General features: G+C 45.9%; 1 protein-coding gene across 4 annotated transcripts in view; it reads left to right on the top strand.

Moving 5' to 3' along the window:
* Window positions 1-25,162, top strand: part of RFX2 (regulatory factor X2) — a 64,544-nt gene that overhangs the window by 34,322 nt on the left and 5,060 nt on the right. For 2 of the 4 annotated variants that reach the window (XM_051810622.1, XM_051810619.1), the window contains exons 3-15: window positions 2,585-2,674; window positions 3,593-3,672; window positions 4,864-5,128; window positions 9,367-9,441; window positions 15,768-15,949; window positions 17,909-18,028; window positions 18,985-19,100; window positions 19,920-20,038; window positions 20,370-20,482; window positions 21,684-21,835; window positions 22,927-23,024; window positions 24,132-24,281; window positions 24,883-25,091. In XM_051810622.1, the coding sequence (XP_051666582.1) occupies window positions 2,585-2,674; window positions 3,593-3,672; window positions 4,864-5,128; window positions 9,367-9,441; window positions 15,768-15,949; window positions 17,909-18,028; window positions 18,985-19,100; window positions 19,920-20,038; window positions 20,370-20,482; window positions 21,684-21,835; window positions 22,927-23,024; window positions 24,132-24,281; window positions 24,883-25,091 (1,769 nt within the window). The remainder of the gene's footprint in view (window positions 1-2,584; window positions 2,675-3,592; window positions 3,673-4,863; window positions 5,129-9,366; window positions 9,442-15,767; window positions 15,950-17,908; window positions 18,029-18,984; window positions 19,101-19,919; window positions 20,039-20,369; window positions 20,483-21,683; window positions 21,836-22,926; window positions 23,025-24,131; window positions 24,282-24,882; window positions 25,092-25,162) is intronic. The other 2 variants (XM_051810621.1, XM_051810620.1) reach the window with 2 other exon arrangements.

The following is a 25,162-nucleotide window of genomic DNA, read 5'->3' as shown; positions in this document are numbered from 1 at the left end:
CTCCCCTTCCTCTCTGCCATCATGAGACCCCACCTGTATTGCTGTGTCCAGCTCTGGGGCCCCCTAGCAGAAGAAGGATGTGGGAGTGGGTCCAGAGAGGCCATGGAGATGGTCCAAGGTCTGGAGCACCTCTGCCATGGAGCCAGGCTGGGAGAGCTGGGGTGTTCACCTGGGGAAGGCTTCAGGGAGACCTTAGAGCCCCTTCCAGGGCCTAAAGGGGCTCCAGGAGAGCTGGAGAGGGACTTGGGACAAGGGATGGAGGGACAAGACAAGGGGGAATGGCTTCCCACTGCCAGAGGGCCGGGATAGATGGGAGATTGGAAAGAAATTCTTCCCTGTGAGGGTGGGGAGGCCCTGGCACAGGTTACCCAGAGCAGCTGTGGCTGCCCCATCTCTGGAAGTGTCCAAGGCCAGGTTGGATGGGGCTTGGAGCAACCTGGGATAGTGGAAGGTTTTCCTGCTCTTGGCAGAGGGTGGAATGGGATGATCTTTGAGGTCCCTTCCAACCCAAACCATTCTATGATTCCATGATTCCATGGTCTCTTCCTTTGGTTGGCAGATCCTGACATTTTAAATGGAGGAGGGAGGGTTAATTATTCATATACATGAATATGGTGCACTTGGGAGGTCCAATAGGAGACAAGTGGTGGCTTCAACAGATGGATATAAACAACCCAGTGCAAAACAGGAAGGGTTAAGTCAGACTGGTTCCTTTTTATGCCTTTTGGGGAACTATCAAAAGAAGCTTCTGACTCAGGAAGCTGGAGGGATGAGAGGATGGGTGGGTGTAATTTTGCTATGTCCTTCTCCAACTCCCAAGTGAGCAGAAGCGGTTGCCATTGGATGCTCATGAAAAGGAACAATCAAAAGTTGTGAATTAGTAGGAACATTCAATTCACTGGGAGCCCTGGACATTCACATCGAGTGATTCGGGGCCTTGCTGTCATCTCCCAGCCTTCCCAACTTCTATTTCTCCTGGGGAACATTCCTTGTTTGTGCTGCAATGATGTGGATATCACTGATCAACAGTGTCAGGTGTCCCAGGGATCATTAGTGGGAATTTGACTGTGACAACATGGTCAGAAAACCCATTGGCTTTGGATTGTGAAATTATGAAATGTCACCAGGACATGGCACATTGAGTGAAACTCCGTGTATTAAGGAACACCCAGAGGATTGGGGAAGGCTGGTGAAGAGGAGGAGCATCCAGAGCCTTCCCTTCTCACCAGCAAGACAAGGAAACCACTGGGAATGAACTGCTGGCAGCATGAGTGGTGTGAAGCTGAAGCCTTTGGGGTGGTTGATCACTGGTCCACCTTCCAGTGTGAGCGGAGGCTGTTTGAGCAGGATGGTCTCATCTTACAGGTTGGGATGATTCGTTATTTTGGTGGGAAGGAAGTAGGAGCAACCAGACAGGCAGTGAGGAAGGACACAAGGAGTGAGCTGGGCAGCTGTGCCACAGATGTGTCCTTTGATACAAGCAATGCCAGAGAATGGGTAAAAAGTAGGAGAAAGGAATGGATCTTGCTGGGACTTTGGTGTAAGTGGCACTGCCAAGGCCTGACTTCAAAAAGAGCTTATGATGTCCTGATCCTGCACTGCTTAGAGCCTCTTTTGGAGAGAAAATGGACAGAGTGGTGGCTGACAACAGTGTCCTTACTGCAAGCTTGTACTGCAGGATCTCCAGTGTATCCAGACTTGCTGGGGAGTGGAAATCAGGGAAATTATCATATTCTTGTAATTCTGCTAGAATAGCATTTCTGGTTGTTACAAAGGCATGTTTGAGGGTGTCAGAGAGCTAAAAATCATGAAGATATACGTATAAGGCAGCCAGTAATTGTCAAGGTGGCTTCTAGGAATCATGTGGGATTGTTTTGCAGCTCTTTGTTCTCCTGGGTATTTCTAAAACCTCAAGCCACAGAGGACGTATCTCCTTGGAGAAGCTTTAAAAGGCCATACAGACACTTGGCTCTGTTCCCACGGGCCTCACTGAATCATTTCTTTCCATCTTACCACATCCCCCTGTTTGTTTTGTTGAGCACCCTGAGATATGTGACAACCTCAAACTGAGTGTGCAGGGTGACACACTGAGCAGGGGGATGATGGAGGTGACAGAGCAGAGGCAGAGGACAGTGACCATCACAAGGCAGAACAAAGCTCTCTCTGAAGGGAGATGCAGAATCACCTGAGATTTTGGAAGAAACCAAAAGGGCTGTGGCACGTTGGAGAGGTTGCAGGTTTAGCAGCTATAAGAGAAGAAACTTTGCAGCCTGAGGAGGAGAATGTGGATGTGTGAAAAGTGGTTCTTGCTTAGCTGCTACTGAACCTCATTTGAGCTCCTCTCATCACCCAGCTGTTGGCTGTTATATCCTTTTGTGGAGATTTAAAGATGAATCATGTCAGAAATTGTGGATCTGGCCTTGCCCAAGTTCAGGCTGGTGTTACCCTGGGAGGGTGGAGACCACAGGGACAGTAAGAGGTGCCACTGCAGCTGGTGTAGCAGTTGTCCATGAAACTTTGGAAGAGAACACCTGACTCACCTGTGTTATGAACTGAAAGTAAGTGTCTGTTCCTGTTTTTCCAGAGAGTTTTGGTCCAAGCAACGGGCTCTGCTCCCAAAGGAGCACAGATGCAGCAAATATCTGTTCCCAGAGTCCAGCAGGTTCCACAACAGGTAATAAATAAATATATCTAGGGTGGGACACCACACAGGGACCCCACATCCCACATGATGTTTGAAACTGTACCACTGCTAGAAAAATCTTAATTAAAGAGTGTTGTGGGCAATCAAAAAACTGGGATCACTCTCCTCCTTTCTTAGACTGATGGATTCATACATTTGGAAATTTGATGGATTCATACATTTGAGGATTTGATGGATGCTTTCAACTGCCATTTTAGAGCATTTATTAAATTTAAATTAAAAGCAATCCTACTTGGTGAAGATATTTTAGAGGCGAAGTGTTCAGGATTTTTTTAATTACACAAATAAATTTGCTGACTACACATGGCTCCAGAGAAAGGTTCAGTGCCAGAGAGCCATGCAATTGTTTTTATTTATCTGAACTTTGCCTTTTGCAACCCTTGTTTTCTAAGAAACTAGGGATATGTAGTGCTGCTCTGTGGGGACACTGAGTCTGATTCCTGATTTTTTCTTTTAGCGATTTTTTATTTGGTTGCTGAGTTTCAGGGGGGAGAAAAACTTGACAGAGGGAAACTACATCCCTCCCAGAGCAAAAAAGAGGGGGCTGGGGTGCAGTTGCACACTGCCAGTCCCCTCTGAAGGAAAGGCTGCACCATGATCTCACCCCTATTAGTCAGCACAGAACCAGCCCCAGATGTGTGTGCAGGGGAAACTCAGCTCCGTTGTTTCCACTGCTCATGGAGCAACAACTTATTTATCTATTTTTATTTAGCCTTTGAAAATAAAAATGTCCTTTGGGATTCCTTTGGAGGGGGAGGTTGGTTGGTTTATTTTTTTCTTTTAAAAAGAAACCCTAAATGTCAACGTAAGGTTGACAGTAGTATAAGGAAATCTGCAGTTTCTCCTGCTCTTCCTAAGCAATCCATAACTTTTTGATGCCTGTTTCAGGTGCAGTCTGTGCAGCACGTTTATCCAGCCCAGGTCCAGTATGTGGAAGGAGGAGAAGCTGTTTATACCAATGGAACCATGTAAGAGTCTCTCCTTGGCTGTAGCAGAGCCGTGTCCCCTCCCAGCTCCCAGCCTTTCCATCCTCCCAAGCTCTTTCCACCCTGGCATTGCCCAAGGATAAAAGGATGGAGAGGAGGAACAATTGTTTCACATGTTATGTTGTGTTTGAGGGTAGTTTCAGCCAGACTCCAGCCTTGGAAGAGCTGTTATCCTCATGGAGGGACTGTTCTCCAGGGAAACCTGATCTGGTGTTCCACTCTGCCCAGGTTTTCTTTGCTTCTGGCTCTGCTTTAGGAGCCAGGGCGTAGCTGAGAGAGGAAGAAGGGGGTGTTAAAAGGTCTCATAGAATCATGAAATGACTGGGTTGGAAGGGACCTTAAGGTTCATTTCATTCGACCTCCTGCCATGGGCAGGGACACCTTCCACTATCCCAGGTTGCTCCAAGCCCCGTCCAGCCCGGCCTTGGACACTTGCAGAGATGGGGCAGCCACAGTTTCTCTGGACAACCTGTGCCAGGGCCTCCCCACCCCTCTAGTTTCCTCCTCCTCCTGTCTTCTGTGCCCCATTTTGGGCCTCCTACCCCCTGGGATGCTCTTGGCCTTCCTCACCCCAGTTCTCTACAAGAGCTGCCGAGCTCCACGCTCTGCCCTCACCATGGCTCCAGGGCTGATCAACATTGTCAGGACTGACTTTCATAGAATCGTGGAATAACCTATGTTGGAAGGGACCCCCAAGGACCATCCAGTCCAACTCCTGGCCCTGCACAGGGCACCCCAACACCCTGTCCCTCGGGGTGTTGTCCAAACGCTCCTGGAGCTCTGGCAGCCTTGGGGCCGTGCCCACTGCCCTGGGGAGCCTGGGCAGTGCCCCAGCACCCTGTGGGGGAAGAACCTTTCCCTGAGATCCATCTCAACCCCCCTGGCACAGCTCCAGCCCTTCCCTGGGTCCTGTCCCTGATCTGAGAGAGTGAAGATCAGAGCTGACCCTTGGGAGGAAGCTGCAGACCTTGAGGAGTCTCCCCCAGCCAAGTGCCCTCAGCCGCTTCTCAGCCCCTTCCCCTCCAGACCCTTTCACAGCACAAGATCCCATTTCACTGCAGGAAATCCCACTGACAAGAGTCGAAGCTTTTTCCCAGAGGTGCTCCAGCTTCCAGAAACTATTACCCATGGAATTCTGTCTCTCCATGCCCTGACCCTTGTGTTCCTTGACAGACGAGCCGCCTACTCCTACAACACCGAGGCTCAGATTTACGCCCCCAGCAGCGCCGCGTCCTATTTCGAAGCGCAGGGAGGTGGAGCTCAGGTGACTACAGCGGCATCCTCTCCTCCTGCCATTCCCTCTCACAACATGGTGGGCATCACCATGGACATTGGGGGAAGTCAGATCCTCTCCGGCTCGGGAGCCTATCTCATTCATGGGGGGCTGGAGAACTCTAGACATTCCCTGTCACACACCTCACGCTCCTCTCCAGCAACGGTATGTAGCCCTGCAGGTGTTGCAGCTCGGGGGCCAGGAATTGTTCCAAGGGAACTGAAATCCTTCAGAAAATAAAACTTCCTGTCATTATCAATGTCTATAACATGCCATAAGTGCAAGAGAGAGAATAGACACTGGCATACTATAATTTTCCAGTTGGAGTTTGGAATGTCCCTCTTGCTAAGCAGGAACTTGTCAAACTTCCCAATCACTGAAAATATGCAGCATAAGAGAAAATCCTCTGTGGTCTTGCTTTTTTTTTTTTTCCCCACAAGCAAAATATTTTGGCTTCCCAATTCAGCACATTTGTCTCTATGTTTTCTACCAAATCTAACATCTGAACATGGGGCTTGGTTTACCCAAAATAATGAAATGTATTTTTAATTACGAAGAGACCTGGAAAATCCTTCATTAACCCAGTGGATAATTAGCACATAAATTTTGTCAAGCTGATCATGCCAAGTGCACAGTGATCAAAAAGTCTTTGTATATATATCTTCTACACCATTGTGTATTCTCTCCCTGCCATATGTTACAGAAAATGTACTTTAGGGGTAATACTGATCAAACAGAAGTGTTTTAAAGCTCTCCTTTTTTAAAAATCCTGTCTCTCCAGCTGTCAGTGAAGTGCCAGAGTGCTGGAAGCACAGCTATATAGCTGTGTAGGACTGGGGGGTTGTAGATATTCACCCAAAACAGCCTTTCTGCAGTTAGAGGCTCCCAGGGCTTTGATTTGGGAATCTCCCAGAGCAGCTGCCAGGAGTGATGGAAGCTCATTTTGTGGGACATTCCTCATCTTCCTCTCCAGACTTATGTTTGTATGTTTGCATATAAATATAAATATAAACGTAGGTGTAATGCAGTGTGTGGGCCAGAACATAAAATGTGTGAGCAGCATCACCCAGGGAAAAAAAACCCAGGAACTGTTTGCTACTGAGGGCTCTGGAAAATCTGGCATATTAAGTTGTACTTTCATTTCCCACAGAATTTTAGGATATAAACTCCATGTTTTTTGAATCATTGTGCCTTGAAAGGTTCTCTTGATCCTGGAGTAAATGTACTCTGCCTTAGGTAGAAATAGGGGAAAAGTCCTAGGGAAAATTATGGATGCTGGGTTAGCTGGGGTTCAGTTCTTGGATGAGAATTGTGTGAGGGTGTGTATTTTAACTGTTCATAGTTAAAAATTAGCATTGAACCATTTGATTTTTGCTCAAGCGTATTATTTGGAAGGAAGTGGCTGCTGATCTTGTCACCTGTGTGGGACTGCGTCTTGCAAAGCTGCACAACATCGCTCTTGGGTTTTGGGGTTCTTGTTGTTTGGGGTTTTTTTTCTTTTCCATGGTGATGGGCACAGTGTAAAAAGCCCAAGTAGAAAATGTATCAATAGATATGTCCCATGCACAGATTTTTTGTGCAGTCACATGAGGTAAGGCTGTTCAGTAAAAAACATGAAATATTAGGAAGTGACTTTTATGGAAAGTCGCTTTATCTGAGATAAATTCCCTCTGTTTCATGTAGGGATGAACTTTCTGAAGGTGTTTTAACACCAAATGTCTGTGGAGGGGCTGAAGAAGGTGGAATAGTGCCTGGCAGACAGTCCAGGGATATGTCTGTGTGTGGCTTTCCGTTCTTCCAGCACAGTCTAGGATTGGAGCAGGATAGAGCAGAACCATGATAACTGCTTGGAATTCCAAATAATCATGGAATCATTGGGTTTGGGTTAGAAGGGACCTTAAAGATCATCCAGTTCCACTCCCTGCCATGAGCAGGGACACCTTCCACTAGCCCAGGTTGCTCCAAGCTTCGTCCAACCTGACCTTGGACACTCCCAGGGATGGGGCAGCTTCTCCAGACACCCCTAATAAATGTAGGTGGCTTAAGGAGAGCAGGGACTGAATGAAATCAATGGGCAGGAATTTTTCATTGCAACATCCTGCCTAAACAGGGAATGGGAAAGGCTGGTGTTAAAGAGACCTGGCAAAATGTGGTGGGGCAGGATTAGAAGCGTTGTGGAGAGAAAGGAAAGTAGAGCTCCTGCAGATGGTCTTTGCGTGTGGCCTTGGGGTGCAGTGCAGAGGGGATGGATGTCACAGTGGTCAGTGGAGGGAGGGCTGGGCAACATGGGAGGCAGCAGCCAGGAATGAGGAAGGAGAGGGATTAGAGTTGGGTGGAGAATGGGATGTTGAGGGCTTGGGGCAGAGCTGGCACCAAGACCTCAAAAGCAAGGTCTTTCTGGAGGAGACAAGATATTTCCAGAAGAGACCAGGAACAAGGGAGTGCTTCAGAATTATCAATGGCCTAAGAGCTACCTCAGGAGGTTGAGGGATGTTTGGTAAAGATTGTATGTACACTAAAAAAAAAAAACTTCAAACATTTAAAGAAAGCTGTCTTCCATATCTGCTGGAATAATGATGTTCTGCTCCATCTGAACAGCACATGGAACAGCCCTGTTCAGTGTCTGTGCCAACACAGCACTATTAATCTTCATCTAAATTAGTCTAGCAAGAGAGGAAATCCTTGAGATGTCCCATAAGTGGGTCCTCAGAGCTACTCACATTCCTGCAAGGCTGTTTAAGAGCATTTAGAGTTTTCCCTGTAATACTTTTTTCTGCAAATGCAAAGTGTCCATTTGTATGGGACACTCACCAAAAAGGAGCAGGCAGTGTTTTTGTGCTTGTATAACAGGGCTTGCTCAACCAGCTCGAGGAGAGGAAGGAAACGGGGTCTCCCTCTAGCACTGACTCATTTCCTGAAGGCTGTGTCAGCAATCAGGCCTTGGTTCCTCCTGGCACACCAGTGTGTGAGAGTGTTCTCAACTAAAAAGCTGGGCTTAGACTGACCCTGTGTTGAATTGGCTGATAACATCTTGAGAAGTGCTACTGTGGAGGCACTTTGGTGTGGAAATCAAGGGACCTGTGCTTGGACAGTGTCATGTTCAGACCTGGATATGGCACAGAGCTTGACTTTGGTTCTTGGATGTTACTTGAGAAGTTGGATCTGATTTGTTCTGCTCTCCCACCTTTTTGGTAAAGCTTGGGTTTGTAATTGTCTGGTTTATCTCAACCTTTACTTCCCCATGCAATGAGTCAGTTCAGACCGTGAATGTGGGAAGGAGGCCCTGGACAGACCATCTGCATGTGCATGTACCCGCAGAGGAGATGTGTGTTAAATGAGGAGAGATGCTAGAGACAGTTCTTCTGGCTGATATGTGCTACCTTGTCCTGCCTGCGCTAACAGGTCATGGATAACAGGGGTTTGAGAACATCCACTGGAAAGAAACAGGAGGTTCTGCTTCTGGCAGTCCCTTAATGTGGGTTTCTTTGGAGATTTGAGGGGGTTAATTTATTTCCTCACTTGCCAAAAGCTTCAAGAGGAGCACTGGGGCTCTGGGATCAGCAGCTGCCTCTAAGGAGTTTGCCAGAGTTTGTCAAAGGAGTCCCAGGAGCAGAAAGGAGAAGACAAGACAAGAAGGGTCCAGGAGAGGGTTGGGGCACAAGGCAGCAGCCACAGCTGGGATAAAGGTAGAATGGGAGCCACGCAGAGGGAACAAGGAGGCTCTTGAGGGGCCAGAAGGCCTTACCTTGGCTCCTCTGAGTTCAGTAGCATCAAGATGTGCCATCCTGTCTTCTGGGGAAGAGCACATTTAATCAAAACCTGGCTTCTTCCTGCAGAGTCCCTTTGCAGTTCTCCTCAGTGTCAGAGAGCCCTTATCCATTCCAGCTCATGCCCTCTCTGTGTCAGCCCTCTTTGCACCCATTTTATTGAGTCTTTTTTTTAGTTTTTGATAAAATATTAAGAGGTTAATAACCAAACTAATTCCTGTCGGTTCTACTTAAGAGGCAAAACTCTGCAGCAAGTCTTTGTCCTAGTGCAGTGGATCTGTGTGGTGATAGTTTGGTCTCAGCAGGAAGGGGAAAGGAGAAGGAAAACTGCTTTTTTTAGAAATGGACAATGCTTTTAGTGGAAGATAAACTCCCCTGGTCTTGCTCTGTCACCCCCGTGGTGGTTCTTGCTGTGTGTCCATTTGCATGTCCCAGTAACGCCTCTGCAGCTTCATCCACACGGACTATGCTCATCTGTTTGCCTCTTTTTCACAAACTTGTTGATATAAAGCATTAATCATTCAAATATTAATAAAGACATAATAATCCTGGCTGTTGCTAACTATCTGATTTCCTTTCTTTTTCTTTTTTTTTCCTTTTTTTTTTTTTTTGTTTTCCCGTGCACATTTTCTTTAGCTTGAAATGGCGATTGAAAACCTACAAAAAAGTGAAGGGATTACATCACACAAAAGCAGTTTGCTCAACAGCCATGTAAGTTATGATCAGAATTTACAACCTTTTCCCTGCTTTGGTGGGAGAATTATTTGTAGCCCTTTGGTGTATTCAACAGCACAAGTCCCTCAAAGCAACCTGTGATTGAGCTGTACTGCCCAAAACAGCCCATTCCCAAGGAAAGAGGGTCTGCAAAAAGTGCCCTGGTGATAATGTTTGTTGCCGAGATGCTCTGGAGTCTGTTAACTGCCTCTGACTTTATTTATTTCATCTGCCTTGCAATGGAAATTGCTCGCAATTAGATAAACATGTTTGAGAAAGTTCATTCAGTGAAACTGAAAAATGGCTGGAAAATCACTTGTAAATCTGCAGTGATGACTCGATGTGAATGGTGACAGATATCAAATATCCCTCAGACAGCACAAACCAAAAGCCTGCTCCTGTGAATGCCTTTATTCCCTCTCTCTGTGCCTCAGGAAGCCCATTCCTGTTACAATGCTGTGCTAGATCCGTGTGCTTGCCCTCCCTCTCTGCACTGTGCCAACAATTTCCCTGCTTTGTGTGGAATTCGCACTGTTCTCCTGGACCTTTGTATCCTGGTTTGTGGCTCCCATGCAGTAAAACTGAGCAGTGAGCACATACCTGGGTGAGATTTGAAGGGTTTAGTTCAAGTCACATTGAAGTCGTTGGACTTGCCTGGACTTTGCTGTGTTTGGATTAAGCTCAAGCATGTCCTGCACTGATAAATCACAGTGCACAGAGTGGTGCTTCTTTATTCTAACAGATTTCCTTTGGCTTTGCATTTGGGGTCAGATTTGTTGTCATTCTTAGGTCCTGAAAAAAACCCCAACTTTGGCTTCTTCATTGCGGAGAAATAGCCTGAGAAAACAAAAGGAATATTAAACCAGTCTGATTCTCCTAAGCTGATGTCAAACTCCAGGCCAGGGCTCCTGGGTGAGCTCAATCCTTATTTCAGCTGGTGGACACTGAAGGTTTCTGGTGGTCGTTGGGGAAAAACAAACCTGCAGGGTCAGGCTGGTAGTTCCCGTTCTGAGCATCCCTGTGCATCCCTGCCATCCCACGCTCGCCTGCCCATGCCAAGAGTGCTGTGCAGGTTCATCCAAGGATCTTGTTGTTCTGCAGGATTTTTCTTGTTTCTCCCAGCACAGAGCAGGATGGGTGGGTCGTGATGTGGTGTTGAAGGAGGTTTGAAAAAATCCAGGAAAAGGGCAGAGGAAAGAAAGCAAAGATCTCACCTGACCACAGACTGCACAGGATGGAGCTGGAGCCCGATCCAGCCTCTGATCAGACCTTCCCCACCCTTGTCTTGCAGGGTAGAAGTACAGAACTCAATGTCCCTCTTCTGAGGGCACAATTCATGCGTTGGCATAAGGTTTAAGTGCTCTTAGAAGCTTTAAAGCAAACAAACTGCTTCCTGAGCATGTGTGGACATATCCACTCTCCTCTTGTCCCCACTGAAGGTGCTGCTCCAGGACAGACACCCTGGGCTGGGGTGGGGCGTTCCCTCTGTCAGGGCACTTGCTGTCTTATGGACCCCCAGTGTCCTCGCTCTGCCTTTCCAGAGCATGGAGTGATGTTTGCGGACACATGGGAACATAATAATATATTATAATAATACACAGTGTCTGTAGGAAATACAGCACATTGAAGAACCAGACCAGGCAGACTCTGGTTCTAGAGAATTTTGGTGCCATTCAGGGGAGGTTCTTCCCCCAGAGTGTGGTTGGGCACTGACCAGGCTCCCCAGGGCACTGGGCACAGCCCCAAGGCTGCCAGAGCTCCAGCAGGGTTTGGATGATCCTCTGGGGCACAGGGTGTGACTCTTGGGGATGGGCCTGTGCAGGGCTGAGGGTTGGACTGGATGATCCTTGTGGGTCCCTTCCAGCTTGGCATATTCTGTGATTCTGTGATTGCCCAGGGAGGTTCTGCAGCCTCTGACTGGGGAGGTTCTAAGAACTCATCTGAGGGACCTGAGCTCCCATGAAAGTGAGCCCTAATCTGAGTAGGAGGCTGGACTGGAATCACAGACTGGTTTGGGTTGGAAGGGACCTTAAAGCCCATCTCATTCCAACACCCTGCCATGGGCAGGGACACCTTTCACTAGACCAGGGTGCTCAGAGCTCCATCCAGCCTGGCCTTGGATGTTCCCAGGGATGGGGCAGCCACCACCTGGAGACTGGAGATCCCAGAGCTGTCTCCCAGTGCAGGGTGTGGGACATCCCAGTGAGCAGCAGCGCTGAACCTCTCGGTGCATCTTCCCCAGCACGTGCTGTGGTACAAGGGATGTTTCAGTTCCCACTTCTTCCTGGTAAAAAAAGAAAACAGAACACCAGACAGTGGATTCCCCATCCCAAATTCCACATGGCTGACACATGAGATTGTCAGGCTTGTGCAGGAGGACCAGAGTGAAGCAGCAGGTGACTGATTTGTCAAGGCTGAAAGCAAATTCCAGCTTGACCAAAGCAATAAGAAGTGGAGAGATGATGCTAATTGCACTTAATTGTGACTTAATTGCTTTGAGCCTTAAGGCTGCAGAGTTTTTCATTCTGTTCTGTCCCTCATTTTAAATTTGGCATTTTACACATGTGTACATTCTTGGGATAATGGTTTATTTCCTACCATCAGCAGATGTTTCATGCCAGAAATCTCTGTTGGTTGGTTTTTTCTTCTTAAAGAGAGGACAATTAAAGGTATCTCAGTCAAGAGGTAGTTTTTTACACAATGCCTTTTAACCAAAATCAAGGTGAAATGGAGCCACACTTGATAACTTAATTTGGCTTAAAAACTCTCTGAGAGATTATTTAAGAGCACTTGAAATCTCAAGCATGGAAGGTGAAGCTCATGCTGATACTCACAGACACGGGATGTTTCTGATGGAATCACGTCACTGTGTGACCGGAACTGAGTGACCCAGAGTCCCTAGGTCAGAGGATTATTTAATTGCCAGTTATGAACTTGCAGATGATGCAAAGAAATTGGAGAAAAATTGCTACAATTTTTATACGAGTGCCTAAAGCTGGAGTAGTTGAATGCTATAACCTGCCTGAGGCCCTGTGGCTCCTGGATATCTGTAGCACTTGCAGGATTAGGGGGACAATGTAGTTTTTCCTCGCTGCCTGTAGAATGAAATACCAAAAACCACAAAATAAACCCAAAAAACCCCCATTGGAATTCTTTCCTGGGGGTAAATGGCTCCATCCTAACTCTGAGCTGCACTGAACCTGGATTTAGAACCTGCTGCTCATAGTCTCAGCTAAAAACACCTGAAATATGAACCACAAATTGTTGTTCATTGGGGGTTTTTTGTATTTTCTAGAAATATCCATAAGAACCTCTCCAAACCTGGACCTTAAAAAAAAAGTGTGTTGATTTTCTCAGCCAACAACACGTATGGTTTCTTCCATCCTTAACAAGCCATCCTTGGATCAAACAAGGATGAGGTTTTTGCTCAAGATTTTAAAGAAAAACAAACAGAAGAAACAGAAGTAGAAATGAAAATTAAATGTTCCCCTGCAGTGCCTGTAACAAACACAGCAGCATATGGCTGCAGAGAGATTTTATTGGAACCTGATCGTGGCATAAACAGAAATAAAACTGGAGAATACCTTATTGTCACACAAAATTCAGAAAATAAACAGAATAAGGGATACAAATGGAGAGAATCTTTAGTATTCTCATTTTAAGTGCTTGAATTTGTTGTTACTATGCAGGAAAAGCAAAAATCATGTTTGGAAAATTATTTCTCTTCTGACAGATTTCTGTTTCAAGCTCTTTTGTGCCTTTCACAATAGATTTCTAATTCAACAGTGGGAATTCATATTGTGAAACTCTGCAATGTTTAAAGGAATATAAAAAGACATTTGCAGGAAGAGAAAGCTGGAAGATGAAGGAAATCTTCTAGAAATATCGGGGATTAGAATAAAAATGCCCAGGGTTAATTTAAATCAGAGAGTTTTACTTATACATGAATTTTTCCATAGTAGTGCAACTTTTATATGTTTTTTCAGGCTTAAGGTTTAGGCAATAAATTGCTGGTACACATTAAGTATCTGCCATAGGATAAATAAAATAAATGGTTTAAAAATTTCAAAGAACCTTAATAAATCTTTTAAATACAGGGGATGGGCCAAAATTAGCACAGATTTGGGCTACTTAAAACTGAGTTCCTGCTAATCTTTTATGCCAAAACCACTGGGCTCCACTTTTGTTAGAGAAAGCTGAGAGGGTGGAGGTGGCTCAGGACTACAGGAAGACTTTTGGGGCTTCCAGGGATGTCTCTTCTGCAGATGAGAGCACAAAGGATCATTAGGGATCATTAGCAAAGACCATCTCTTAGAACTCTGGGGTTTGGAGGTCAGAATGATCTTTGTGGAAGATCAAAGAGTGTCTCAGGTGATGAGGAAAGGTGGGAGAGTGACAAGTAGCTCTGTAAAAAGCTGGACAGAGGTGAAAATGGCCAAAGGTTTTTCTTCTTCCAGCTGTGGCAGCCCCTGCTCTGCTCCAAAGGCCACCAGAACTGGTGGATCCAGTCACTGGAACTTGTGGTTGGTTTGAATCAAACCCAACTAATGAATCACAGAATTCCAGAATGGTTTGGGTTGGAAGGGACCTTAAAAATCACCTTGTTCCACCCCCTGCTGTGGGCAGAGACACCTTCCACCAGCCCAGGTTGCTCCAAGCTCTGTCCAGCCTGGCCTTGGACACTTGCAGTGGTGGGGCAGCCACAGCTTCTTTGGACAACCTGTGCCAGGGCCTCCCCACCCTCACAGGGAAGGATTTCTTTCCAATCTCCTATCTAACCCTGCCCTCCGGCAGTGGGAAGCCATTTCCTCTTGTCCTGTTCCTCCAGGCTGTTGTCAAAAGTTCCTTTCCAGCTCTCCTGGAGCCCCTTCAGACACTGGAAGGAGCTTTGAGGTATCACTCGGCCTTCTCCAGGCTGAATGAAATAGTTTTTACTGCGCAGCTTTGGATTCAGCTCATTCTGTGCAGCAGCAGTTTAAATTTGGATCTGTGAATGAGCCCCACAGCACACTCAGTCAAGGTGCCGAAAAGCCTTTGTGTGAGAGCAAAGTGGGATATGAAACACAGAAACTGAAAATAACTCACTGGAGTGAGGTGTCAGAGATGTCATCACACAGCTCAGGTTGTATTTTCACAGAGTTATTGATAGAAAACTCCAGTCTCGTGGTGAATTGGGACCCTGAAGTTTCATCAAGAGAAAAATGGGAGAAAAGAGATGAAAACTGGAGTAGGAGTGGAGAGGACTTGAGCGTGGGCCAACGTGTAATCCACGTGCCTGGTCAAATCCTACTGATTTCTAGATTAAGTCTGTGCTTAATTCCAAGGTCTACTGGAACTATTAGTTGTAAAGAGATGGTGTGGCTGATATTTTGGCATCCACAACCTGAGTGTGTTTTGCCACTGATCTGGTGGGAATGCAGCTGGTTCTGGGGGAGCTGTGCCTCCCACACAGGCAGGGATGAAGGTCTGGGCAGAGGGGGAAGCCTGGAAAATGTTAATCCCAAACATCCCTTGGGACAGTGAAAGGACTCTTACCAACACTGTAGATATTAGTCCATTTGTACATCTAGTTTCTTCCCAAATTCCCTTAATATAACACTTATTTCACTGATGCTGAAGTCATTTAATCAATTAAAGAAGATTGCGGGCTTTGTCTTTTTGCATTTTCATTCCTGTGCTGACACAGTGAGCAGGACCTGCCCTTTCAGACTGTCTAGGCATAAATAATTTATATTAAATGCAAATTTTAATCAACAGAAGTGTCAAAAGTTCAGATAGTAAATTCTGCAAACTAGATGGATCCCCTCAGATTTTTAAGGTTGCTTTGGCAACCGTTTATTTTATTTTTAAGGGAGCAGTTGCAGACATGCCAAGCTTCAAATTAATAAAGACTTTGCGGCAGATTTGATTACTCTAAAATTTATTCCTCTTAGGCAGTATCTTAAAATCTTTTTTCTTGGAAAACATGAGTTCTTACAGCTTTATTTTGGCTCTGCAGGAATTCAGCTGAACCCCAGGTGGACACTGAGTTGGCAGGAGGGGTGTATTTAATGCAAGAAGTGACAGCACTTTTGTTTGGGTTGTTACCTTTGGGATGGGGGTTTTGCAACCATAAAAAATTATCAATTATAACTTATAAATTATAAGTTATGTAAATTAATTTGTATCAAATTAATTTGTATAAATTAACAACTCAGCATTAAGTTCTCCTGAACTCCTAAAGTCTGACGGGCTTTCTGGATGTTTGAGAGTAGGCTCTGCTTGACGCAGCCCGTTTCAGCCCTCTTCAGACTTCCATATTATCTGTTTTTCCATACATAAAGCTCCAGTGGTTGTTGGATAACTATGAGACAGCAGAAGGTGTCAGCCTTCCCAGGAGCTCCCTGTACAACCATTACCTGAGGCACTGCCAGGAGCACAAACTGGATCCAGTGAACGCTGCTTCCTTCGGGAAACTCATCCGCTCTGTGTTCATGGGGCTGAGGACCCGGCGCCTGGGAACCAGGTTGGTAGGAATCTACATCGAAATAAGAAAAAAAGCCTTCCTGCAACTTCTCTCAGGTGTTCTAAGAACCTACTGAGCATCATTTAGCAGGCACAGGTCATTTTGAGATCTACAGATACAACCAGCCATGATCGTGTGGGATAATAACCTTTATTTGAACTGAGGCTTCTTCTCATCCCTTTAGTATCTCATTTTCTGAGAGAACAGCTGGAGCTGTGCCAGGGGGGTTGGGATGGATCTCAGGGAAAGGTTCTTCCCCCAGAGGGTGCTGGGGCACTGCCCAGGCTCCCCAGGGCAGTGGGCACGGCCCCAAGGCTGCCAGAGCCCCAGGAGGGTTTGGACAACGCTCTGAGGGACAGGGTGGGATTGTTGGGGTGTCTGTGCAGGGCCAGGAGTTGATCTTGGTGGGTCCCTTCCAGCTCAGCATATTCTGTGATTCCGTATTGTCTGAAAAAGAGGAGGTAATTCACCCTCACAGTTGTTGCTGCCACCCAAATTCTGGTTCAGTGAAGCCGTTTCTCCCTTTGAGTCCAGTAAAGATCCTTCGTAACAGAATCTTTGATGCAGACAAGCTGTCGAAGTTGTAAATGGTTTATTTCTGAAATCCCCAAAGCATCAGGCTGAATCTTGTGAGGATTTTTTTCTTTTAAAACATCAAAGATCTGTGGGATGTTACAACAAAAGCGTAGCATGAGAAATACACACACAGATGTGTCCTTCAAGGGAGCATCCAGAGCTTCTGCACAGCTGAGTGTGCATTTTATCCCAACTTAGAATATAAAAAAATAGGTAATATACTAGAGAAAAAGTGGTTTCTCTGATTGTGTAAGATTTTATAATAAAAATTCAAGCTTAGATATTTGGGCTTCTAAAGGAGAACAAAACCAGATATGTCCAGGGCATTGCACAGCTGGAATGTGGAGGCAACAGTTGTAGGAAGAGCAGTTTGGATTTCTGTAGATGGGGTCAAGTGCAAGAGCTATGAAATAATTTCCTTAGATGAGAGAAATTCTTTCATTCCATCAAGGATTAAAGAAAAAACAAGCAAGCAAAAAACCCACTTAAAATTGCAAATGAGCAGGTTGGGAAGGAGATAGTGAACCTAAATAAGTATGGAAAGATCTGTCCACCATTATTTTCTAATTTATTATAATTTTAGATTATAAAGGCATCTTTTATTTAATTTACAGGCATTTAAAATCACTCAAGACAGGGCTGAACATGTAGTGTCTGTAAAACCCTTTTTTGCACTGACTGAACAATTGAACTGGCCCTTGAAAAGGGAAAATTCCCCCAACAAAAGAAGTTGGGACAAATAGTCCTCTCTTAAATTTCTCTAATTTCACTGGGATTGAAAAATTCCAGTTTGGTGGAAAAACTTCAACTGACACGTCTCTCTAATGTGATGGAATCGCATTCTGCTAAGGAGCATCACAGCAGCAAAGAAGAAAGAATTTCAGCCCCCTGTGCTTGCAGAAACCTTCCGGTTTTTCCAAAACCTTCAAAAATGAGCAGCTCCAAGAACAAAACCACATCAAAACTGTTGCTGTGAAAGTTGTGGCACCACAGAGACATTTTTCTTATCATAGTTTTCTGTCCAGTCAGGCTTGTTTTATCCAAGCTTAGATAAAGATGGAGGTTTGTTTTTATGGAAAAAACAAATCCTTAAACCCTAATCAAATAGCAAAGTGTCCCCTGTGGGCTCTCTGTCATTCTGTTTAATAACACTTTGTATTGTAACTTTTGCCTGCTCTTCCCCAGTTGCCATGGAACAAACCTGGCTGGGTTTAAACATGGATGTCCCTGAGTTTGGCCACACGTGGGCTTAAGTTTTCTAAGGGGTGATGGCATTTATTAGTTCATGACTTCAGCCACTGAAATTGCTGCCTGAAGCTGGGAATATTGTCAAAACAACCTAAATTGCAGGGCCACTTACAATGTCAATGTTGATACTTCCAGGGGGAACTCCAAATATCACTATTATGGGATCCGCCTAAAGCCAGAGTCTCCGCTGAACCGTCTGCAGGAGGACGCCCAGTACATGGCCATGAGGCAGCAGCCCATCCACCAGAAGCAAAGGTAAGTGCTCCCAGGGCCTTCCCAAAGAGCTCAGCAGTCCAAATCCTGGGAATTGGCTTTGCTTGGGGCAAAGGGGGAGAGTGATGAGCTTGAGTTCAAACCCAAATGTTGCTTGGAGCAGTGGGAGGGTCCAAAACCAATTCCAGTAGATGCCCCATTCCTGGAAATATTCAAGGTGAGGTTGGATGGGGCTTTGAGCAACCTGGTCTAGTTGAAGATTTTCTGGCTCACTAAATGGCCTTTAAAGGACTACATGGCCTTTAAAGGCCTGTTCCAACCCAAACTATTCTGTAATTCCATGGAATGGCATTTATCTCCCTAATCTGTTTGCCAGCACTGTAAGTGCCACCTTTCCCAGCATACCTGTAGCCAGACTGGTTCAGGATCTCAGCTATGGAGTTCTTGTGCCAAATCAGTGTAAAGGACTTGGGGGTTGTGCTGTGTTTGGGTGCATTTTGGTTTTTGTGCAGAAGTGCAAGTTAAATAGTACCATGGTTAGTCTTGTGTCTGAGCAATTTTAAAGATAAAATACAACATGCATAGGAATTTGGAATTGCCTTCTGGAAGCATGGACGCCTCTGGTTGTTGCTGGAGTGAAAAAGGAGCAGAATTTATTTCTTCAGCTCCCAAACAGAAAGTAAATGCAAAAAATGCAGAAAGTCGACTCCTAAGACAGAGTCAGCTCTGGAACCCACTCCATTCTGCTTCTCTTTTTTGTTTTTTGGTGTCACCTTGGGCATACCTCTTAACCCCTGCAATTCTGTCTTGGGGAGGCTTTTCAAAAGTTGCTGCTCATTTTCCCCCTCCCCTTGAGTCAGAGATAGAGATGCTCAGCCCTTGACACGTTGTCCTTGAGTGTCACCTGATGAACACACAGATCTATACAGCTGTGTTGTAAATAATATGTACGTGTTTGCTGGTGCCTGCGTGAATCCTAAACCATGCTCTGAATTTAGGTACAGAGCAGCCCAGAAGATGGATGGGATGGCAGAGAGTGGGTCCAACAGCAACCCCCACACCACACCGGAGCAGTCAGTGGCTGCTCAGAGTCAACACCATCAGCAGTTCATAGGTGAGGACACTCCTTTAATGATTAATTCTTCACATCTAGGATTTTTTTCTTGTCCAGGAAAACCCAATTGTATCCTAATAAATCTACAGTATTATATATTTCATATATAGTATGTATTCTAATAAGCTTTTGTAATGTCACAGTTGCAAAGTTTATTTGCTGACTCCTGTCCCCCCAGAAGGGTTTTTTCCTTCAGCCAACAGGTCTTTTGGTTCCCTCTTAGTGTGTTTTTAATTCCATCTGGTTTTATCCAAATTGCATGGAAGAGTGGAGGTTCTGCCAAGCCTTGCCAGAGGGAGAAAAGCAATTCTCTCCCTTGCAGAGGCTACAGTGCATATCCAACTGGAGATGATCCATGCAGACCTTCTCCTTGTGGGACAGACTCTCTGGCCCTGCTGGTCCTGGATCTACGTGTCTCCATCGCCTCCAGCTGAGACAGCAAATCCCAGCCAGCTCTGTGAGCTCCTGACACCTCTGCTGCCCAATTATATTTCCCATTGTACTCTGAAAATACCAGAGAGATGGTTTTCAGGCTTCAGAGAAAAATCTAATGCAAGTGTGGCAGATGAGGACAATGTTCTCTTGTTTCTTTTATTACACACAGAAAGAAAGCATTTTCCTTTCCACACCGAATAAATGGGTTGCAATTGTTTGCTTTTTTCCCAGTATAACAGCGTAAATCAGGGAAAAAATCGATTATCAGTCTCATTTTTTCTGTTTCATCCCAACTGGATCATGAAAAAGCCACCAGTGACAGCAACACCTGTATTCCAAGTGTGCCTAACCCTCAGCATCTTTCCCAATGTTCTTTTTCCGTAGATGTGACCCATGTCTTTCCTGAGTTCCCAGCCCCTGATCTAGAGAATGTCCTCTTACAAGAAGTTTTCACCTTGAACGACGTGAAAACTCTGCAGATTCTTTACAGGCGACACTGTGAGGTGATTAGTTGGGATATTATTTGGTGATTATCTGATTTATTAATCAGTGTGGGACATAATTCATGTGCTCACTCATATTCTGCTCTTAGGAAAAGCTGGAATATATAGGGAATGCTTGATTTGTGAGGAATTACAACTCAGATATTGTGCTTTATGTTATTTTTTTCACCGTGTGACCTGTTTTATGTTACATTGATTATCAAAACAATGCCATTTCCGTTATTTTTCTTGTAAATTATTTACTGTAAATGGCAGCACATGAAGTGTGTGCTGACACTGCGTTGACACGGGGCTGACAGAGCTGCTAACGAGCTGTGTTCTTTGTTGTCAGGCGACTTTGGATGTTGTAATGAACCTCCAGTTTCATTACATCGAGAAGCTCTGGCAATCCTTCTGGAGTCCAAAGGCACCACCTAGTGATGGTCCCACTGCTCTGCCTTCCAGGTACTCCCTGGCCTTCCACTGGTTCTCAGTGATCCATTTCTTGGTGATTTTTTTTCTTTTAAAGATGAATGAAGTGTTTTTCAGCTCCCTTAGGCTTTTTGAGTGCTTTGGAGAACTTGAAACTTTGGGCAATGCTCTCGGGCACAGGGTGGGATTGTTGGGGTGTCCTGTGCAGGAGCTGGACTCGATGATACTGATGGTCCCTTCCAACTCAGCATGTTCTGTGATTCTATAGAAGTGTTTAATATAATGGAAACACAGAGTTCAGACCTCTGAGGAAAGTGTCTGCTCTGATTATAGAATTATGGAATCATTAAGGTTGGAAAAGCCCTCTAAAATCATCAAATCCAACCATCAACCCAGCACTGCCATAGTCACCACTAACCATGTCCCCAAGTGCCACATCCATATGCCTTTTGATGATGACTCCACCACTGCCCTGGGCAGCCTGTTCCAAAGCTTAAGCACCCTTTCAGTGAAGAAATTTTCCCAATATCCAATCTAAACCTCCCCTGGGGCAACTTGAGGCCATTTCTGTCACAAGTCTGTACTCTTCATTTTTACTGAGGATATAAGGATTTCCCATATGGATGTTTTCTATTCAGAAGAAAAATGGTAAAACTTCAAGTAATAAGCAAAAAACCCACAAAAATCTGTAGAATATGTTCTCATCCAACCACCAAGTCTTCTTCCTTCTGAAAATACTCAGCATTTGAAGGTGTTAAACACCTTGAAAATGTTTGTGATGTCTCTCAATATCAGTTAATCTGCACCTACATTGGCTGCAAACTTTTTGTTCCCAGTGATACAGCTCAGCAGGTTTAGAGCAGAGGGAAAGGTGGGAAGGTTTTGGAAATATCTGGGACTGTAAGAAGAACTAGCTGAGCCCTTTCTTGCTGAAATGCCTGTGCTGAAGCACAGTCCCCACGTCCACGTGGACAGGAGTGTGTGAAAGGCAATGAGGCAAAAGAGGGAAGAGGTGAAGGCAGTAGATGTGGATTTGCAGGAAGACTGCCCAGAGCTGTGGCCCCATGGATGGGGAGGTGCTTGCAGAGACAAGACCCGTACAAACAATCAGACGTTTCCTTTTGAAAGATACCTGAAGGCTTTTTTGTGCTGCAAATTGGGGTTAGTAATAAAGAAGGGTGAATGCACTGAGTGCAAAGCTGCTACTCACCCAGTGTCCCTCCTCCTCCTGCAGTGAAGAAGAACCCGAAGGGACCCTCCCAAAAGACAAGCTGATCACTCTGTGCAAATATGAGCCCATCCTGAAGTGGATGAGGAGTTGTGACCACATCCTGTACCAGGCCCTGGTGGAGATCCTCATCCCTGACGTGCTCCGACCGGTGCCCAGTGAGTACCCACAGCCCCATCCCAGAGCATGACTGGTGCTGGGGAACTGGGTCTGACAAACATGGAATCATGGAATGTTTGGGTTGGAAGGGACCTTAAAGCTCATCTCATTCCACCCCTGCCATGGGCAGGGACGCCTTCCACTAGCCCAGGTTGCTCCAAGCCCCGTCCAACCTGGTCTTGGACACTTTCAGGGATGGGAGATGACTCACTTCCCACAAAGATTTCCCTGGTAAAAACTGATGTAGAGGTGTTCGTTTTGGCTAAAATGTTATGGCAACAGCAATATTCCTCCTGCAGCTTTGCTCTGTCGTGGTATTTTGTGGCCCCTGGGAATTCTCATGCCTTTTAAATTTGGTGTATTGCACATCACATCTCCTGATTTTGGCCGGGAGTCAGGTAAAACAGCATGTTACACACACATGGAAGCACAGCCGATCCTTGGGAGTTGTTTCCTTGGAGATCACATCTTTTTTTCATATGGAACCATCCTGGAAAATAGGGGTCAGCTTTTATTTGGGAGGTTAGTGATGGGATATTAAGGATTTTCTCTCTGATTTGGCTCCCCAGTGAGGTGCATTGTGTCAGTCTCCACAAAACCTCAGCTTAGACCTAGACTGGGCCTAGTCCTGGAAAGTCGAACAGTACTGGAAAGCTGTGTCCCCCTCAGGGCTATTTTCAGTCATATACTGGGACACATAAGTGCCTTTGAAGAGCAGATTTCACCATTTGGAAAGTGCTCAGAAGGACCACAAATAAGAAAAGGATAAGAGAAAATAAAAATAATGAAAAATCATAGAAACCTTGAGGTTGGAAAAGACCTCTAAGATCAGTAAGTCCAATCATCAAAGAATAAGAACAAGAATAAGAATAAAAATAAGAACAAGAATAGGAATAAGAGTTTGAGTAATAACATTAAAGAACAAGAATAATTTGAGTGTGTATCAGAACCCAGCTAATTTCCTTGATGCAAAATCAAGGTCTCAGCTAACCAGACAACAGGCTGTGCTTTCCCCAGCAGTCCTAAGCTACAAAGTGGTCCCCAAAAATGACACAGAACAGCCTTTCTAACTTTGCAGCCTTCTTTGCAGGCACACTGACACAGGCAATCAGGAATTTTGCCAAGAGTTTGGAAGGGTGGCTGATGAATGCCATGAGTGAATTCCCCCCGCAGGTCGTGCAGACCAAGGTGAGCACGGGCGCGAGATGGGCTCAGTGTATGTCTGCATGTTGCAGTTTTCCACAGGGATTGGAAATCCTTGCTGAAGTTGGGCCAGTTTGAGTCAGTTCTCAGGATTAGCACAGTGTAATGATTAATTCTGAACCAAAATCAGCAATGAGTGGGAGGGCAGGTCGGGCAATTCCTTTGTACCAGAAGCTGATGCTGCTCTGTCCACGGAGCCATTTCTGCATCTCGAAATTGCAGATGAAGCTTTGTGTGAGAAAATCATAGAATATCCTGAGTTGGAAGGGAATGCCAAGGATCATCCAGTCCAACTCCTGCCCTGCCCAGGACACCCCAACAATCCCACCCTGTCCCTCAGAGCATTGTCCAAACGCTCCTGGAGCTCTGGCAGCCTTGGGGCCGTGCCCGCTGCCCTGGGGAGCCTGTTATCCCTGCCCTGGAATGAGTCTGTCCTGGAAAGCACAGGAGGGAATGGCATTGCCAAGTTCCAGTAGGAACCAGTAGGTTCACTAGGAACACAAGGTTCCTACTCCCTTTCTCCTAAAGCCAGGGATTCTTGCAGCCTGTTCCCACCTTGCTGGTTTCTGCTGGAGACAGAGTGTGAAAACCTAATAGTTTAAAGAAAACGAATAATAGAATCAGAGAATCATTTAGGTTTGGGTCCTTCCACCTGATTCACCTGCTCTGTGATGAGCACATTTTACCTGGTGGGGCATCATGTTGCCCAGGCAACCAGGGAGACATCATGGGAGAGATGAGAGTCGTTATTCCCTAGAAACAAACCCAAACTAAGCAGCACCTAAAGAGACCCAGCTGGTTCACAAACCACACAGTGTCCTCAGCATGTTTCACAACCGTCTGAGCCAAAGGATTTACTGAGTTATTCTGAGTGCCTGGCACAAGGATTAGGTTGGAAACGACCTTTAAGATCACCAAGTCCAAGCATTAACCCAGTACTGCCAAGTCTGCCATGTCCTCAAGTGGCACATCCAGATGTGTTTTGAAGACAACCGTGAGTGGTGATCCCACCACTGCCCTGGGCAGCCTGTGGCAGTGCAGGGTGTGCCTGGAGCAGGGTTTGCCCCCCCAGCCCCACGTGCTGTGTTGCAGGTGGGGGTGGTCAGTGCCTTTGCCCAGACCCTGCGCAGATACACATCCCTGAACCACCTGGCCCAGGCCGCCCGGGCCGTGCTCCAGAACACCTCCCAGATCAACCAGATGCTCAGCGACCTCAACCGCGTTGACTTCGCCAATGTGCAGGTAACTCTGCCCCTGGGTCGTGTTCTCTAGGGCTGGGGCTCCACAGCCAGGTTGTAGGCACCACCTGATTTCGACCACCGCCTGATTTCCAGTGCTAAAAACCAACTAAATGAACAAGTTGATGGGTTTTGATGTTACTTTTCCATGTAAGTTTTCCAATCTCGCTGTGAACGGTGGAGGAGGTATGGAGGAGCTTTTGTAAATAAGAGTCATAGAATCTTATTTATTTGTTTGTAATCTTATTTGCAAATAAGAGTTGTAGAATCATTAAGGTTGGAAAAGATCTCCAAGATCAACAAGTCCAACCTTCGACCGAACCCCACCATGTCCTCAACTCATTTTTTGAACACTTCCAGGAATGGTGACTCCACCACTTCCCTGGGCAGCCTGTTCCCAGGCTTAACTGCTCCTTCCATGAAGAAAGAAGTGCTGCCAACAATAATATAGTTTAATAATAACATTATACTATGGATGGATCAGAGACAATATTCAGAGCTGGTTTGCAGCCCTTGCCTACTAGAAATGAAGCTGCATTCCTGGGCTGGGATACAACACCATGCAGGTTTGGCATGAGTAACTATCAACCCTTCTTCCCGAGCAGGAACAGGCCTCGTGGGTGTGCCAGTGTGAGGAGGGCATGGTGCAGAAGCTGGAGCAGGATTTCAAGCTCACTCTGCAGCAGCAAAGCTCTCTGGACCAGTGGGCCAGTTGGCTGGATAATGTTGTTACTCAAGTCCTGAAGCACCATGAGGGCAGTCCCAGCTTCCCCAAGGCAGCCAGGCAGTTCCTGTTGAAATGGTCCTTCTATAGGTACATCTCCTTTCTCATTTTGGAGGTATTTCTGCATCGGGCTCAGGGCATGTGAAGAGCTCCTTGAAAAG

Source organism: Manacus candei, unplaced genomic scaffold (genome assembly GCF_025592945.1).
Source record: "Manacus candei isolate 608988 ecotype Guabito, Panama unplaced genomic scaffold, ASM2559294v1 h1tg000078l, whole genome shotgun sequence".
NCBI classification, from domain to species: Eukaryota; Metazoa; Chordata; class Aves; order Passeriformes; family Pipridae; genus Manacus; species Manacus candei.
The sequence above is the reverse complement of the archived record's forward strand: the minus strand, read 5'-3'. Positions and strand labels throughout refer to the sequence as shown.